At 42.6% G+C, this 19605-nt stretch overlaps 1 protein-coding gene across 2 annotated transcripts in view; it reads right to left on the bottom strand.

The window, feature by feature from the left end:
* Tnn (tenascin N) overlaps positions 1–19605 on the bottom strand; it is a 69167-nt gene that overhangs the window by 38232 nt on the left and 11330 nt on the right. The window contains exons 5-9 of one of the 2 annotated variants that reach the window (XM_031342207.1): positions 16131–16316; positions 14840–14929; positions 6023–6286; positions 2806–3069; positions 1830–2093 (exon numbers count right to left, since the gene is read on the bottom strand). In XM_031342207.1, the coding sequence (XP_031198067.1) occupies positions 1830–2093; positions 2806–3069; positions 6023–6286; positions 14840–14929; positions 16131–16316 (1068 nt within the window). The remainder of the gene's footprint in view (positions 1–1829; positions 2094–2805; positions 3070–6022; positions 6287–14839; positions 14930–16130; positions 16317–19605) is intronic. The other variant, XM_031342209.1, reaches the window with a different exon arrangement.

Genomic DNA, 19605 nt, shown 5'->3' on the forward strand with positions numbered 1-19605 from the left:
TAAAAAAAAAAAAAGAACCAATGTTTACAGCTTCCGGACCACAGAAGATTCATTCTGAGATCCAAAATATAATAAAAGGCATTCAAGCCCTTGTGCCTCAATTTCTTCTGCAGAGGAAACAAAAATAGGATATGGGAGATATTGATTTATATCTTATAGAAGTGTTGCACTATAGTGTTACGTCCTATGAGTTCATAACATGCTAGGGCTGTTCTTAGCACCAAGTAAATATGAAAACCTTCAACTATCATTACTATGATGAAATCAATTCATTGACACTTTACAAATCCAAGAGATTATTGTCCTACATAACAGAAAGTAATTGAAAATATATTTTATCAATAAACTAGTAGCATTTTCTTGTTTTACGGAGTTCATTACAAAAGCCATTTTTCTAAGGTCATTTGTTCAAAGGTTCTATTTCATATGTTGCTTTAGGCTATGACCTCAAGAAAATTGGTATCTTACTTCCCACCTAGAAGCCCACCGGTAAGGAGAGACCGAAAGTGTTAGAGTCCTCGGCTGACCAAACATGTCCAGATTATTAAGGAAATTGGAGAAGCCCGTGTGTTAGGACTCAGAGAATGGAATTCTTTGAAAAGACTTTGTGTACCTTGGGTGCAGTCTGAACTTTAGTCTGTTTCACCAGTAGAGCTGGTAGAGCTTATTGTGTTTGCTATGGAGCAAAAGATTTCAGCAGGGCTGACTAGCAATGCCTAAAACATTCTGATTGCCACAACTCCACAGAGGGAAGGAAGATACAGGGTGTGCTAAGCATTCTCCAACACAAAAGGAAGAGCCCTGCTCAAATGTCAGCAGTACCCAGGTTGAGGAGCCCTCTCTAAAGCATGCAGAACACATCAGCAGGTGTTTGACATGTGGCTAAAATTCTTCATTGGTGAGGAAAGGGCAGGCTGCTCTCACAAAGAGCAAGAGGGGTGTAGCTCCCATGAACTAAACATCAGTTGAGAAAGTGCTTGGGGTTGTGTCAAGACCTGTCCTGGAGGACTAGCTAGAGGGGTGCAGTGACACCATCAGAGCAGTTTGGAGATCTTCAGCTAACCAAGCTTGGTCAACCAACTGCTAGAGGAAGGGAGCTGGGGGATTAGGAGGAAGGAGTGGTAATGGGTCAGGATGGGAAAAATGATAGTTAGCCAGCTGAAAGAACAGGACCTAAACTTCAAGGAGGAAAACAGAAGAAAAGCTGAGCAGTATCCGCTTCCCACGGCAAGCAGTTAGCGTGCAAACGGCTAAGTGCAAATGAAGGATGGACCCATACATGGAAATGGACATTTTCATTACTAAAAAAGTCAACGCAGGGGGGGACTAGTCACTGCTTTGTTTGTAGATAACAAAACACTGCAATTATTTCTGCCTAAAACATTCATCCGAAGGGCAGAAACAAGAACAAACTTCACTGGAAGGGTCTAGACAAGTGCGGAATTCTTAAAAAGAAAAAGTTGTTTGTGGATGACAACCTTACAAGGCTGGCCCTCTCAGCCTGACAGTTACCTGGGCTTCCTTCCTATTTGCTTCTTGCCAAGGTGAAATGCTTACTTTTAATAACAAAGAAGCTTCACACGCCAAAAGGTAAGGGGGTGGGGAAAGGAGGGAGGGAGGCTCTAAGCAGGTAAGCATCAGTCCTTAAAGACCACAGTTTGGAGACTGCACTATGAGACGTGCACTGTAAGAGGAGGTATACAATTCCCGAGGGAGCATCATCACCTCTCATCAACAAAATCATCCTGCCTGTCAAAGTCAGGAAGGGGGAAATCAACTTAGCTATCTCCTGCACTTAGAAACGACATAGCACAATGCATGTTTGTTACCTGTGGGGGCCTTGGTGTTGGCCTTCCTGCTCTCCTGGGTCCCCTTCTGGGCCCATACATGGACCTTGTACTCCATGCCTGGCCTCAGGCCAGTCAGGACGGTGCTGCTCTTCTCCTTAGGCACTGGAACCTCCCTGGTCTCTCCATCCGCAGAGGTGTAGCTCACCATGTACCTGTCAATGTTGGCCTGAACAGGGTCCCAGGAGACACTGAGAGTGTTCTCTGTCACCTGGTCAGTCACCAAGTTTTTGGGGCTGTCAATGTCTGAAAGGAAAACGTTTGAAAAGTCTAAGCTTTAACAGTGGAAGCCACACCCCCTTATCTTGCTTTTTAATCTTCCAGCCCATTCAGCACAAGGCAATGGGCTACCATGCCAACTCTCTGCTGGGAGTCAAGGGAGAAAGCAGTTTCTGAGCCTCAATTTCAAAGTCAGGTTAGCTATACACTTAACAAGTTTTCTTGACTTTCGGCTCCCTAAAATCTAGAAGAAACAATATCTTCATAGTAACATATAGTACATCAATACAGCCAATTAAACACCTGCCACACTGTCAGGGTACTTAACTTATCACTTTATCAAGGGCTGCTTCTCCAGTGAGTATTGTCACAAGTGTTTCCAAAACCAGACCCTCTACACATAACCACCAAGTCTGCTAAAAGCATCACTCCTATGCAATCTTACTTCTCTCACACAGTCCTGCCGCTGACTAGGTTAGGCTGGCTGACCAGTGAGCCCCAGGGATCCCACCTGTGTGGCCTCCCCAGAGCTGGAATCACAAGTGTGCACTCCCATATCCAGCTTTTGCTAAGGATCAGACTTAGATTGTGCCGCAAGCACTCCATCGGCTGAGCTACCTCTCATGCACCTTAACATTCCAGTTGTAGTCTCCGGTCTCAGATCCCAACCTGTGGTCCTGTGCACACTGAAATCCATATGTTCACACTTCATTCCAACCGTGCATCTCTCTCTGCTCACCTGTGGGGGCCTTGGTGTTGGCCTTCTTGCTCTCTCGATCACCTTTCTCCGCCCACACGTAAACTTTGTACTCCACACCTGGACTCAGGCCAGTGAGGACAGTGCTCCTCTGGTCCTTCCTCACTGGAACCTGCTTCGTCTCTCCATCCACGGAAGTGTAGCTTACCACGTACCTGTCGATATCAGCCTCCACTGGGTCCCACGAGACAGAGAGACTGTTCTCTGTCACCCGGTCAGTCACCAGGTTTTCTGGGCTGTCGATTTCTTTAAGAAAGATACAAAGGAGGAGGGTAAGCTTTATTACTATATAGTTCCTAAAAGGCCAAAGGCATAGCCAAAATAATGATGTCAATTAACTCCACAGTCAGCTATATGCCAGGGATTGAGATCTTAAAGCTTTAAGTAGACAAGTGTCAGGTATTCTAAGAGCAAACTGCCAGTATGACTGAAAGGAAGAGTTCAGACCGTGCCAATATACAGATCAATTCTATAAACTTTTCTTTCTCTAAAGAAATGGCTTTCATATGCCATTTATATGTAATTTACCATAAATTACATAGCACTCTCTTGCAGTTCGCTAACCCCTTGTAACTGAAAATAAGTATATTTCAATAATCTCCGCTATTCCCCGCTCTCCTACGTTCCTTGGCATGAAAAATGTTCTAGAAGTAGGAGCTAGCTGTCAGTGCTTTCTACAGAGAACATTATGTGTATGTCCAGGGAATGGGGTGGGCTTTAAACTGGCGGTACTGAGGTGTGGACTAATGAGAAGGATCCTAGAAGAATTTGCCCGAGTATCTGTGTGATGAAACGGGGCAGAGCCTGGGCTCTGGTTTTCTTGGTTCCTCACTTAGGGCAAACTGCATAACTTAAGTTTCTATCTCTGCCTCTCTACAAAGAAGAAAGAAGCTGTCCTTCCTCATAGCTGAACTACTGCATGGTGTTTGTAAGGCTTGCTATTAAGAATTGGAATATAAGGTCTGGGATATCCCTTCTTCCTCAAAATGTAAGGCCTTAGAGTCAAAACTCCAAACAATATGGTACAAACAAAAAGGCATTCCTAAACATGCTGCCTTCATTACCCCACTCTGGGAGCCAGCTCCTGAAGAGTGTTCCCAGAAAGAAAGAGCATTTCAGCCTGCATACCACAGCGAGATAGGCCTAGCAATGACAAGTAGTCCCTCGAGACAACTGACCTTAAGAAGGCACAGAGATGGGACTCTATCTGTCTGCCATGGACCAATAAAGGGTCTAACTCCTGCCCATCCTTGCTATTGTAGCACTTCACAGACAAGCCTACCATAAAGGACACTTGAGATTACCAACTGCTCAACCTCATACCCGAGGCCTTTGCACATGTGACTTCCCTGTTATCTCCCACCTGTCCTTCCAGGCTCTCTTCAAGGGTCCCTTCGCAAACACTTTCTTCCCCAAATTGGTTTTGGTCAGTGTTTTATCACAGCAGCAGAAAGCAAACAGGGCCATTTGATGTGCATCAGTTGCTTTATATGAACCAACTCACTGGGCTAGACAGTTTCATGTCAACTCGACATAAGCTAAAGTGATCTGAGAGGAGGGAGCATCAATTAAGGAAATGCCTACAGAAGACCGAGCTGTTAGCAAGCCTGTAGGGCATTTCTTAATTAGTTATTGATGGGAAAGGGCCCAGCTTGTTGTGGGTGGTGCCACCCTGGGCTGGTAGTTCTAGATTCTATAAGAAAGCAGGCTGAGCAAGCCATGAGGAGCAAGCCAGTAAGCGGCACTTCTCTGTGGCCACTGTGTCAGCTCCTGCCCCCAGGATCCTGCCCTACTTGAGTTTCTGTTCTGACTTCCTTTGATGATGAACTGTGATGTGGAAGTGTAAATTGAATAAACCTTTTCCTCTCCAACTTGCTTTTGATCATGGTGTTTCATCACAGCAATAGTAACCCTAACTAAGACACTTATGTAACCCTCCCCATATTCCTGTAGCACAGACACTCCTGAGCCATTTTATAAACAAGTATTTGACCCACCACCACTCAGCTAATAAATGGCAACACTGGGGTTAAATTTTAAATGGTCAAGGATCTGAAACCGTTATTCCTAATTACTATGCATGCTTCTCTGAAGTTCTCTGCATTCGGTGACTATACAAACACAATCAGCGGATCCCTTCCCTGAGTTCCTATTAAGTGCTTTGGAAGAGCAAGTGGATACCAATTAGACCGTTGTGAATTCAGAGATGACCAATAGAGTGTTTAAACACAAAGACTGGCCATGCTCTGTCCCGGTACATCTCCAAACATCTGAAGGCCTGAGCTGAGCAAAACAAGCAGATGCAGTTGGAGATCTTATGTTTCTAAATGTTTAAGGAAAGTATCAGTGTGTTTGGCAAATGTTGATGCTGGATGCAAACCATTTGTATGGTCTGAAAGAGAGCTCCTGACTGCATGCAAACTACTTCTATCACCACTGTCATCTGAGATAAGCATTCAAATTTATAGTTGGCCCAATGTCTTCAGTTTTCATTAAAAAGTAAAAATTACAACATTTTACTCTACTACAAGACAGATGCATATGGAATTCCATCCCAAATAAATATGACTATTCCTATTAAATAGTCTTATAGCTCAGTCAGTCTGAGGTTAAAATGTAAAAAAAATAAAAGTCATAAATGTGACATTTGAAATTTGCTTTGGGATAAAACTCTTGGCACTGAGCGGGGAAAATAGATGTAAAGTCTCACTCCTAGGAGAAGCTAACTGCAATTCACACCTGCTGGGAAATAGGAAATCCATTTCCCCACGGAGTGTCACTGGGCAGAGCAATCAGACCCCAAGCAGCCCCTATGCCCAGGAATAGAAACCAACACAACAAACTCCATCACTTTTTTTGAGAGCTTTGTATTATATTTTTCAGTTTGTTTTGCTCTTTGATGTTTTGGGGTTTTGTTTTGTCTTATTAGTTTTGTGGGGGCTTTTTGAAGAGAGAAGGAGCTTGAACTTGGGTGAGCAGGGAGGTGGTATGGGTCTGAGAGTAGTTAGGAAGGCAAAACAATATCATCAAATGAAATCAAAATATGTGCTATTAAAATTTTTTTTAAAAAATACTAAAGCTCTTTAGAAATTGCTTGTGTAAATATTCTCCAACCCCACCAATAAAAGAGCTGATGCCAAGTGGCAATGATCTTCAAAAGCAACTTCCTCTTTACCCCGAACTCCCATTCTCCCGTTACCTGTGAGGGCCTTGGTGTCTGCTTTCTTGCTGCCTTGGTTGCCCCTCTCAGCCCACACAAAGACTTTGTAGGCCTCTCCTGGCTTCAGGCCCGTGAGAACGGTGCTACTTTGGTCCTTGGGTACCGCCTTCTCCTTGGTCTCCCCATCAGGGGCAATATAGCGCACCACATACTTGTCTATGTCGGCCCTCACTGGATCCCAGGAAACAGATGCTGTGTCTTCTGTCACCTGATTTGTGACCACATTGGTTGGTCCATCGATTTCTTCACACATAAGAAATAAAAATTAGAGAAACTAGTTGCCTGGTAAAATCCACAATCACTTGAAAGTCTAGGTCAATGGTCTCTCAACAATACAAAGGGGTCTCTCTTTCAACTATGACAGGCGAATGTCTAGCCTCTGCCTTAACCTTAAACGGAGAATAGGTCCCTGGTAGATTGAAATACAAATCTGTTCTAGTTACAGATCACTGACTACATTAAAGGGAACTCCATTAGGTGCAGCTGATAAACAAACTAGGAAGTAATCAATGCCATCACTGACATAGTGCTTCTGTGAAATCTAACTCCTCTAACGTGTCTACTATAAGTACAGGCGGAATGCCTCTAAGTCCCTTTCAGGAGACCACTCGGCAACTAGTCATGAACAGTTATCCCTTCTCTTCTCAATTCTCCTGAAATCAAAACTGGCCTCATTGTCTATCTATTCCTTTCAAATTAAAGTTTCTTGACTAGGCATTCATCAATACATATCATCAAATAAAATCAAAATATATTGTATAAAAAATTTTTTTTTAAATACTAAAGCTCTTTTAAAATTGCTTGTGTAAATATTCTCCAACCCCACCAATAAAAGAGCTGATGCCAAGTGGCAATGATCTTCACCTTTAAAAGCAACTTCCTCCTTACCCAGAGGAAACCTACTTAACTCCCATTCTCCTATACAATGTTTCCTTCTTTCTTTCCTGAAATAAAAGTGCCAAAGATTTAACTTATTTACCACACAGCAATGTATGTGACAGAGAATAGGATGGCATTCAGCAGTTATCAATAAATAAAACAGCCTTTGTTGAGGTCGTTGGTGCTCAAAACAATTTTCCAACTGTATCCTGGACACACACATGCTTCTCAACAACACACCCTGTACCTGTGGCCTCAGGAAGCCCCCCTATCTAGGGGTCCTCAAATTCTGCCAATACTAGGTCCCTGCCAAGTACAAGCAGCAGAGATTCCATTTTAGGAAGTGTAGAATGAGCCCTGGAATCTTTTAGCTTCTTTCAGGGACTTTTGTTTGTTGGGTTGATTGGTTGGTTGGTTGGATGGTTGGGTGGTTGGTTGATTGGTTGGTTGGTTGGTTGATTGGTTGGTTGGTTGGTTTTGTTTTATGTTTGGGGAGTTAACAGAGTTCTTTAAAAAGAATCTTACTGTATAGCCCAGTCTGTCTTGAACTCACAATCCTTGTATCTCAGCTTTCTGAATGCTGGCATTAGAAACAGGTATCACCATTTCTACACATTGCTCCCTGGTTGCAGTAAGACATGCTTGTAATTCCTGCACTTAGAAGACTGAAGCAGAAAAATCATGAGTTCAAGATAAACCTGGGCCATACATGAAGTTCAACACCAGTCTGAATCACTGAGTAGAGCCTTACCTAAAAATATGTAATAATTTCAATAAACATATAAACAAAACTTTCAAGTGATTCTGATATGCATCAAAGAATGAGGACTTCCACATTAAGTCCCACCATCTCCATTCTATGCATGTTTATAATGTCCTTAACCAACATTTATACTTATTAGTTTTACCACCTTAAAGTTCCATTTATAATTTAGTCTTTTGTCTAATATGCTCACTTTTCTGCCCATCTTCCTGACACTGGAGAATTTTATAAGCAAGCCATCAATACACATTCGTCAAGGCCACTGATAAAGATGTCAAACAGAACACTAAGACATGACCTAGAGTGTCCTCTGTACACTCTACATCTTTTTAACTGAAAAAACCATAGAGCAACTTCTTTGTCTAAGGCAGCTAAATTCTTCTCCTCCCCCCACCCAATCTATTCTTGGTCTCTCAGCCAAGGATTTTTCAGAGAGAAGTTACAATTTCACATAGTCCCATTTTTCAACCTTAGCTACAGTGCACCTTTATCAAACATAAGGGCAGTGTTTTATTTGCAAGGAAAGATGAAATGTGTTCCATTACCAGAGGCAGTTCATATTTCATTTAGTAAGTCAACTGCCATTTACTAAGCACACACCAAGGGTCATAGTGCTTTTCATACATTAGTTACCAAATCCCATGGTAAAAACACAAGGCATTCACCAGGTGCCTCAGAAGTTAGGAAAACTCATACTGTCTTCACCTCTTAGAACAGTAAGTATACACTAGGCCAAGACAGGTTAGATAACTTCTATAAGATCAAAAGTAATAAATGTTAGTGACTGTCACTCCACTAACAATCTCTGCCTACTTGCAGTATGTTAAACTGTGACCAGTTCTCCTGCTCCAATACAACATGCCAAATGCCTTGCACCTCAGGATAGAGCCTTACTGGTTTTAAATAATCTTTTCATAAAGTTAAAACAGAGTCATTTGGGTGGATTCAATCCAATATGACTGGCATCTCCTCAATCCATGTGAAGTAACCACTAACAATTGTGGGTGGAATAAAATATGCTCTGAAAGGCTACTATAACCTGAAATAACTTGGAGTAGTAGATTAGAACTTGGGGAGAATACTAAAGAGCCTTGGGCTGTTGGAGCGCTAGACACATCTCACAGACAAAGGGAGCTCCAGGGAATGAGAGAGGGGGAATATGGATGCAGAAGCCTGCAGAACCCTAATGCCAATGTCGGGAGGCTCTAAGAGATTGTTCAGAAGACATGTATACAACAGAGAGGATTCCCTCTCTGACCCCTTACCCCAATGTCTCTATGCTTGCTAGGTAGGGATGCTGACCTCACCCCCCAAGGCCATAGCTCAGTCTGGGCAATAGTGATGAAAGGAGAAGAGAAGACTACGGGCACAGAGAGAGGGGTGCAGTCCTGCTCTTGAAGGCCCTGACTCTCACCCTCTCCAAAGAGACCCACCCACACCTACAAAGTCCAGCATCCTAGTAGTGCCTCTCACTTCGGCCCCTTGCTCCAGTCAGTACTTGGCTTGTAGCATCTGGCCACTCTGCACAGAGGATTGGTAGGGTCAGAACCGTCTATGTGCACTAAGAGATCCAACCTGGCCAGCCCTGGAGCTTAAGTTCCTTCAGCAGCCTCAGAACACTGATGAGATGGAGTACTTGCTAAGGAAAACCCTAAGCAAACCCTCTAGAATTATTTGCACTTCTTTTTAAAAACACTATCTTCATAAGTCACATAATCTAGCTAAAGACACTGTAGTTTTCCATTTGCTTTGCTGTAGAAAACACCCAGTGCGTTGATGTAACGCTAACAGTTGCCTTTTCAAGGACTTGAACTTGTTGCTTTTCAAGGACTTGAGGAACACTTTGCCAAGAACACCAGCTCTCTGCTTTTATGTACACATGTCTGATGTGGGATTGATGTGGGATGGGGAGTCTTGCTATCCCTGTGTCTCTCCTTTTTGCTTTAACTTTTGGGTCAGATTCTACTCCGCTCTGCATGTAGAAATGTTGATCATTCAAGAAATGCTTTGCCTAAAGCTATAATGCAAGATTAACTTGACTTAGACCTTGCTAAGTCTCTCTTCCTCCTTCAGGGTTTAAAAAATAAAAAAAAAAAAAATTAAAAAACCTACCAGATGCCACTGAAAACAAGAGACCATGAATAGAGGAGGCATCTGAGTTTCTAAAAGAGCTCCACTTGTTCAGAGAAAAGACAGTAGCTTCTCTCTTCTTCATTGGAGGGGTGTCTCTCCCTCATTGGTCTGGTCCTATGGCTGTAACTCCTCAACCCCCTAGCCTCCTGGGTGATTTTCAAGTAAAAGCTCCCATTTCCTCATCCTTCAGTCTCTGAATAAAGCACTTCTTTCATTATAGTACCAGTCTTCCCAAAATTGGGTTTTCTGTGGGGTGAGCTTCCAGAGCTGAGTTAAGGAATGATAGATAGATAAATAGATAGATAGATAGATAGATAGATAGATAGATAGATAGATAGATAGATAGATAGTAGATAGGTAGATAGATATCTTGATTATGAACACCATGAAAGAAAAATCAATCTAGTTGTATATCTGCAACAGCTCTAGATCTAAAAGTTAAACCACAGAAGTCCTGCTAGAGACAGAACCAGCCTAGAATTCAATGATTTCTGCCTCCTTCCCCACCCCACCCCCTTTCTCTCAACTCTTTACCAGCATAGACTAGAAGGGGGATCCTCACAGAGCTGTGATCCCTGATCATTCACAGGAGGATGGAGCAAAGATAGCAATCAGATACTGAGTCCGAGAATGAGAAGTAGACTCTATGGATGGACCACACACACTCACAAATTGCATGAAGCCAGCCCTGCAAGACCAAAACCTCCCTGTCTGCCAGGAGGGGACATGGGGATCATTAAGTCATTTTTCCATGCAACAAAATCTTCCAGTAGCTGCGGTGGTGGGCCAAATCGTAGATGAACTACAGCTGTAGCCTCATCTACAAAACAGGATCTCTCCAACCTGGCCCCAGAGTCCTCCTTGAGCTACAACTTCCCACCTGCCACACACTGGTGGTCCTCATTGACCTCTATGAGCCTTGTCCTTCTCATATTAGCTTGATAAAAGGATGACTGGAGAGGAAGAGGGAGGACGATGGTGAAGGAAGTGAATCAGTTAGCAATTGTGGGTGAAACTAACAGTAAGATCTCTCCCTAGTCTTGAATGCTACATAGAAACCTTGACTTAAATGTAGTCAGTGACCAGAGCTACCACGCCCTTTCTACTTCGAAAGCATTCAGAAGTATTAAAACTGATTAATTCAGAGCAACAAACATTGCTCTCTTACTTCAAAGTTTTCTCAACTCTGAATAATCCCAGAGCAGGACAGGGAGACAGAAAAACTTATGAGGATGGGAGAAGGGAAAGGTATGGTCACTGTATACCCACATTGTAAAGATTGCCTGCAGGGAGACAACGTCACGTAGAGATATATGAAAATGGAGAGTTAAAACAACTAATGAAAGCCTCCCGGCGGTGGCACACACCTTTAATCCCAGCACTTGGGAGGCAGAGGCAAGTGGATTTCTGAGTTCGAGGCCAGCCTGGTCTACAGAGTGAGTTCCAGGACAGTCAGGGCTACACAGAGAAACCCTGTCTCAAAAAAAAAACAAATGAACAAAAACAACTAATGAATCATTTTTAAGGACAAAATGTTAGTGGCCTTTGAGTTCAACCATATCTGATTGTTCATTATCTATAAACCTGAGAGGTGTTTTTTTTTTTTTCAGAAAAAAACAAAACTCTCAAAAAAGTTGTGAACAGAGTTTACAATCAAAAGGTCTTGATTTTGTTTTGATCTAAGGTATAACAATAATTTCCTTGACCTTTTTGACTTAAACTTTTCTTCTCAGCAACCCCTTAGCTCATTCATAAACCTGAAGAATACACTCATAAAACACCTTATAATCTCATTGACAAAATAATTCTTGAATTAAAAAATAAGTATACTAGAACATCTTAATTCAATGTTTTAATTTTAGATTTTTATATTTAAATACAGATTGTGTTCTTTGACCAATTTGATCTCAAAATCCTTTGTAGATATTGTTAAATGCTGGTTATTCCTGTCTCTTGAGAAGCCTATACTTATCCCGTTAGTATGTTCTATCCTTTCCTTAATAGAGCCTAGCTTGCTTCACTGTTTTGTCCTCAAATTTTTTTCTCTAGCATAATTCAAGGTCCTTGTGGTGGAAGGAGCAGAGGTTCTTGGGAGAACTCCTCAAGCTACATAGCTGTCAATGTGGAATTCTATCTCCTGCTGCTTATGACAATCCAATCTCATATCTATTGTCAGTGTACACTCAGTGTTAAGCACATATGTGTTCCTTCCCAGAATTTTACAAATATATTCTTGGCCCTCTGCGTCCCACTCACATATTTTCGATTACTATTTAGCCCTGTTGTTAATAGTCAAAGGAACTTGTCCAAGAACATGGCCAGGGTTTTGTTTTGTTTTATTTTGTTCCTGTCTAGCAGCTGTAACAGCTCAATAAACTCATTTATTTGGAGACCCTTCAGTTTTAAGAGTTTAGTTTTAACAAGTTCCAATCGTTGACTTGCTAAATGGAAAATAACTGAACTACATTCTTCCCTTCCTGCTGCTCTTAAATCCCTGTACTCTTTCTCATCTTTCAAGAAACAAAATATTTAGAGAAAACAAATTTTTTATCTCCTAAATTAACTCATAGTCTCAACTAGGTCTGGCCTGACCTCAGAAACCATAGTATCTTTTTCTTTTTCTTTCTTTTTTATTTTAGCAGTGCATACATCATAGATTTATTTGAAATCCAGTAAAGTATCTCATCCTGATGTTAGGATATAATTGACAATAAAAACACTTCTCAGATGCTAATAGTCTAGTTGGGATAATATACTTGAAAGGTTAACTACCAATTCAATGGTACATGCAATTAATTGCCCTAAGAACTCAGAGGCTGTGACATTTAATGTGACTGTAAAAGGCTTTCATCAAGAAGTAGAAGTTGTGTTGCCAGGATTAGTTGTGGTGTAGGCCAATGAGGGTGGATCTTCCCTCCTGATCATTGGACTTTACATCCTGTCTCCCCTGAGTAACATTAGGAAGGGAAGTTGCACAGTTAACCTCCGTGGGGTTTAAAATAACACATGAAGAGACGGAGGTATCAGGGCTTCCCTAAATCCTATTAAGGGAAAGCATAACATGCTCTCTGGATCAAAAGGATGGAAGCTGAGTTTCACCTCTTTTTCTAGGTGTTCTAGGTGGAGACTGACATTCTTATGGGCTGAAAAGATGAGAGCATGCTATTGTTTCTCCCCTAAATGCTAATCCACTGGACCCCGTAAATCTCCTGACCAAGAGTTTAGCCTACAGGAAAGCTGATTCGAGCAAACAAATTGAAAAGGTGATGAGAGGATCAGTCTCTGCAAAATCTGCCTGCTTTTTGAGTTCAGACTAAAAAAAGAAAAACTTTTCCTTTTTTGTTCTTTGTTTCTTTTTTAAATTACTTTTTAATGCCAACCAACATCTGACAGTCTGGGATCTCTCACTGTCCCCCTGAAGTGCCTCTCCCCTTCAACCATGCAGCTGCTTGCCAGCGCACACTGCTGAATATGCCAGTTCTCTTAGACCCAAACTCAGAAAGACTCTCTTCCTGTTCTCCATCCACCTCCTGCCATGGATGTTGAGGTTTACAACTGGCCTCTCTATTGATGTTGTTTCAAATTCTAATAAGGCAGTCCTCCAGTTTCCTCCTGAACCCATTTTTAAATTCTGAGCCTGCAGTCCAAATCTACTAGTATTTTTGGTTGGTACTACTAGAAGTGAGTTGACTTGTTTGACACCCAGTTGGTGTCTGATGGAGAATTGCTGGATATATGAGGAATAATTCAAACACATACACACACACATACACACACATTCACACACACACACTAATGACCAACTGTTGTGTGTTGTGTTGATTGTGTAAGAGGAGAAAACATTCATCTCTCAACAGAAGGATCAACCAAGAAGCAGTTTGCTTCAGTCACTAGGCACCAAGGCTAACAGGTGAGCATCCTCCTTTCAAACCCAGCTTTGTCATTTCCTGGCTGGGTGATCCTCAACTTCACTTTTTCAAGTCTTAGTTTTCATACGCATATACGCATATGACCTAGAAATAATAGTAGTAGCTCATCCATAGACTGACTGTGAGAACTACATCACAAAAGGCATGAAAGATGCTGAGGGAATTTGCTGCCTGGCACGTAGCAACCTTTCAATTGATCTATAAGCTCTCAATCAAGCCAGAGAGAAAGCTTTCAGAAGCAAAGGAAGTACTTGCCATTTTCTGACTCGCTCAAATATCTCATCAACCATTTAGGCAGACTACCCAGTCCATCTTGTCTGGATCATAAATTAAATTACAACTCTTCATTATAATTACCCAGCCCTCTAACTCCAACGACTCAGCCTCATTACTGCATCATGCTACCTAGCTAATTCTAAGACTGAACTGGAAAGAATGAAGCTAGCCTTTAGGAAAAACTCAAAATTTAAAGATTCCTGTTTTGCAAGGCTCCAATCACCATCCTTTTTTAGGTCCCAATCTGTGTAGGTAGGAGCATTATTCTCTATGCAAGATGTGCACAGTTCAATATGCATTTAAGCCTATGATGTTTTCACATTCCATTCTGGTTGATATTTGACAAATTACTTCTGCAAAACGTCTTATAAGTATTCTCGATAGACAAATGCTAACTATACCACAAATCCCATGTGAGAGTCTTAAATATCATCTCCCATTTCAGAACAGATTGCTTGAGTGTGGACATTAGTAACAAATACAACATGACAAAGAGTCTAGCTCATCTGTCCTCAGGGAATGCAGTTCTGTACGCCTATTAAGTGCCTTGAGACAACAATGATTCAGTGATTGAAGCAACTAAAGTCAGAAGAAAGGCAACAGGGATAGCATTTCCCCCTTGACTCCATGATCCTAGGAAGGTTTTTCCCAGGACAAGGAAAGAAGTGAAATGAGACTTGCTTCTGTTCTTCTGCCCCTCAGTATAGATGCCCATCCAGGGAGCTGCAGCACCTTTCCATGGAAATCCTGGAACTGTCACACAGAGACAAGAAAAATCTCAAAGTGTGAAAATGATTAAAAAAAAAACCTCCATACCTGTCCTACCATTCAGGAGAATCGGCTTTCCCTCCAGATCACCTCTTATGGGCACAACTGTGATTTTATATTCCGTTCCAGGCTGCAGACCTAGGAAAAAAAAAAGCAGCCAACATGAGTGTGAAGACAGGTTCCAGACCCCACTCCCACCCAGTTCTTACTCTGGTTCTTTTGTGAAATGTAAGACTTACGCTAACCCCAAAGCTAACAGTCAAAGCAGGTAGCAAGCCTTGGGATCAATAGAATGTGATGTGATGGGGAACAGATGGCATTGAGTCCTTGGGGCTCCTGTCCTTTGTTGGCTATTGAGTACTTACTTCCCAATTTTATTTATAGTCCAAATGTTTTCCAGCTCCTAACAACAAGATTCACTCAAAATTTCTTTCTTATAATAGAACAAAGAAGAGAATCTGGGCTAAGTCATCTCCCTGTGGAAACAACTTGAGTGGTTATTCCTCATGACACAACTATTCAGACTCCACGAGCAAAATTAAAACAGACAGTTGCATCTATGAAGCCCACACACTCTTCTCTCCACACACATGGACAGCTGTGAGCTCTTCTCTTGGAACAGAGCTAGGAAGTAGGCAGCAGAGTGAGGACCCAGAGGATGGACCATGAGGCTAATGAGCCTGAGGATCTTTTGTTTAGGTGGCTTCTTCTAATGACCTGTGGTATTCATAACTGTGTACATGTGCCATTTTCTAAAAGAAGACCTTGAAATGCGTAGAAACTTCAAGTATTACAAAACTTAGTCTATCCCTGCATTCTTATTTTCTGAGTTCCAGGTCTTAGTAGAGCTAGTTCAGTCATCTAAGAAGGGATTACCTACCCTGTGGATAACACAACCCTTCTTGGCATGATTCTCACCAATTCAGCTCTCTCTCTCTCTCTCTCTCTCTCTCTCTCTCTCTCTCTCTCTCTCTCTCTGTATAGATATATATGTATATATGCACATATACATATACATGTGTATATATATACATATATACATACATTCCTCCCTCCCACCCTATCCCAACGTTCCTCCAAAAGAAGTATGTATACACCATCAAATACATCTTAAAATATACATAGGGCCTCAAAATTATGCTTACTTGGAAGGACACTTAAGACATATACTGTAAATGAACTGTCCTGAGATTGTAGCCCTTAAATGCTGACACAGAGAGAGCAGGCTTATATCTAGATGTGTAAAGTCAAGTAAGGTTCTTAAGACCCCGTGTACACTGTCTCCCTGCACCTTTGCTTCTGCAGCCAGCATCTGGAATCTCCCAGTATAGACTCTTACCAGTGATGTCATATCTACTCTTGGGATCACGGCTCTTGGGCACAGTGACCTCTGTCACTTCCTGCCCTGTTAAGGGGCCATACCGAAGCTTATAATAGTCCACCTCAGTCAGAGGGTTCTCCCACTCCACGTCAAGGGATGTTTCAGTCTCTTCATTTACCCAGGCTGTGCCCACCACAGCAAGATCTAGAGCAGAGATCAAAGAAGACAAGAGAAAATGGTTGAGTGTAGAGGTCACAGAGGTCTGAAACAGTCCATTGGCCACTAACTCAGCTCCCTTTCTTGACCTGAGAGCTGGCTTCAGTTAAGGACACAGTCCTGGAGCTCCCCCAGGTAACAGCTGGCTGTGGCTCTTGGCAATCTCCACAGAAGGCAGACTCTTCCTTTCTAGACTCCACTCCTCCTCCCACTATGCATCATGCATACAGACTCTAACCAAGCCAGAGCTGCTCCTCTCCAGCCAGTATCCAAAATGCTCAGCCCAGGGCTCAGCTGCTCTTAACAAGTGTTCTCCCTTTAGCTGCAGAGTCCCTGTCCTTGACAATAGCCATGAGAATAGATGCATGTAAAACTGGAGCAATACATTTCAATTTTTCAATGTATAACATTTCTAATGCAACTAGATCCTTCCTCTAACTCACAAATTAGAGTGCATGGCACTCATGCTCTACACGTTAACCCAAAACAAAACTGCAGAGCAGGTGGCTTTTAACATGGTCCTTCTCTTCACCTTCCCTGAACCTTCTATCAAATTATAACTTTCACAAGGTCCTCGGTGTATTCATGCTGCCCCATTGCTCTATTCCATAAAGAACACTCATCATATGCCTTTGTTCACAGTAAAATACGTAGGGCTAAACATTTGCCCTGACAACTGGGAAATAACCCTAAAATTTTAATTCAAATGGATGGCACTCTAAGGGAAAGACTATTGGAAGGGGTCAACTGAGGGCTTTTGTGAACACTCAGAATTGCAATAGCTGTATCCCAAGCTAACAGAGCTTGCTCTTAAAGTATGAGACAGGGAAAGAAAGAAAGGAAGAAAGAGAGAGGGGAGGAAGGGAAGGGAAGGAAAGGAAAGTGAAGGGAAGGGAAGGGAAGGGAAGGGAAGGGAAGGGAAGAGAAGGGAAGGGAAAGGAAGGGAAGGGAAAGGAAGAAAAACTTCCAAGACTCTCAGCCTTGCCCCTTCCAAGGTCTTGTCACCTTTACCTTGCAGGCACTTCCACCCATTGTGGCTGACCACTCATCAAGGATATATGACAGGAAACTTTTATATTAGGCAGAGTATTAACCCAGTTATCTCAAGGTCCTTCTGTTGTGGGTATCTCTGATTCTCTCATCTATAGACAAGAACCTCTCAGAGCTTTTCTTCTCCCCTGCAGCTCCTACCTGCTAGGCCCAGGTTCTGCTTTGAGACTTCTTTCAAAGCGAGAATTCCCAGAGTGAAAGACCAATAGGAAAGTAATGAAGGTGACTTCGGGATTATGGAAGAGGTCCTACATGGCTTAAGAGAATTAGGAAATATTCACAATTTTTAAAAAAAAGCAAGGAATTAAGGAGAATGTTCAAGATGGGAATAAGAATTAGTAGGTCTCAAGCTCTCTGAGGTGCAGGGAAGATAGATTTGAACTTGAATCAGTTTAGACAGAAAGACAAACTTCACAGTAGCAAGATTTTACAAATCCTCAAAGGAAGACTCTAAGAAGAGTTGCTGAGGCTTTTTGAACAGATGTTCTAACCCTTCCCTGGGAGTTTCAGCACTATCCTATCTGTAGCAGATGTAGCTACAGACAAAAGCAGCCCCTACTGTTCAGAAGTTGGCCTGGCTCTCATAGCTATGCTTAGTATTCTCACAAGCCATTCCACAGAACATTAGCATTAGCCAAGGACACTTAGCAAACATGCAAGACTGAGACTAAAACAAAACCATCCTATGACCGTGTCTGAACACAGACAAAAGCAAGACTATTGTCCACAGAAATGACAAAATGTCCCCTCTCCTGACTAACAGGCAAGGCGGTTACTTCTTTCCAACCACAGCTTTGGCTTCTTCTAGTGAGCCCTATTTTTAGAGAAGAGTCCCTAAGGTGCCCAAGCACGATTGTCCCCTTCTCCCCCACTTCTTGACAATATCCCAATCAAAGCAAATCTCTGTCCCCCCAGATTACCTAATTGAACCCCATATTCTAGAACTAGTCCTTCCTTACATTCTCACTGAGACACCCCTGGAGTTCCCCGATGTTGTATGTTTTCCTAGGATAAAATGAACAACAAAATCCAACTTGTTCAGTTATAGGAGTGTTTCTAGTGAATGCTAACAAAGGCCTGCCCTAAAAGCTACCAGGACTCTCAAAGCCCTTATGACACTGATCTACTATAGTTCACCATATTCCTACTGTCAAAGCAGGTGAGACAGCTTTCTGTTTCTGCAAAGATGACTACAGGCCGACAGCCTACCCATCCAGATCTTTCCCAGGGACTTAGAACAGGGTAAGACAGTGCAGTATTATCAGCACCTAGAACAGCACCTGGCACCTGCAGAGTCCTCAGTGAGCAAGTGTTGGGTAATGGAGGGAATCAGTCACTCAGACAACTAGACTAATCCAAACTCTCAAAAGTCAAAACTGCTTAAATGAAATGCCCGACAGTAGGGAGAGGGAAGGTGTAGAGCCCACCTCCAGTAGAAAGACAGGGCATCAAGTGGAGGTATGGGGTGGCCAACCCACAGGCAAAAACTCTGACCCAGAATGGTTCCTGTCTAAAAGAACTATCTAAAAATGGAGAAGAGACTGATAGAAAGGAAATCCAGTGACAGGCCCAAATTGAGACCCAGCTCAAGAGGAGATGACAAGGCCTGACACTGTTACTGATGCTATGGTGTGCTTATAGACAGGGGCCTAGCATGGCTGCCCTCTGAGACACCCAACAAGCAACTGAAAGAGTCAGATGCAGATACTAGCACCCAACCAATGGACAGACACCCAGGGACCCCTGTGGTTGAATTAGGGAAAAGCTCGAAGAAGCTGAGGAGGAGGGCAACCCCATAGGAAGACCAGCAGTCTTAATTAACCTGGATCCTCGAGATCTCTCAGACACTAAGCTACCAACCAGGCAGCTTACACTAGCTGGTAGGAGGCCCAGACACATATACAGCAAATATACTGCCTGGTCTAGCCTCAGTGAGAGAAGACATACCTAACCCTAGAGAGATTTGAAGCCCTAGGGAGTGGGGAGGTCTGATGAGGTAGGTGTGGGGAGGTGGAGACATCCTCTTGGAGATGGGGAGGGGGATGGGATGAGGAACAGTCAGAGGGCAGCCTGGGAGAGAATAACAACTGAGATGTAAAAAAAGATTAAATAATAATAATAGTAATAATAGAAACTTTTTGGGTAGTGATGTCACACGCCACTTGGGAGGCAGAGACAGGCGGATTTCTGAGTTCGAGGCCAGCCTGGGCTACAGAGTGAGTTCCAG

The sequence above is a fragment of the Mastomys coucha genome, unplaced genomic scaffold (assembly GCF_008632895.1).
Source record: "Mastomys coucha isolate ucsf_1 unplaced genomic scaffold, UCSF_Mcou_1 pScaffold1, whole genome shotgun sequence".
In the NCBI taxonomy this organism is placed as follows: Eukaryota; Metazoa; Chordata; class Mammalia; order Rodentia; family Muridae; genus Mastomys; species Mastomys coucha.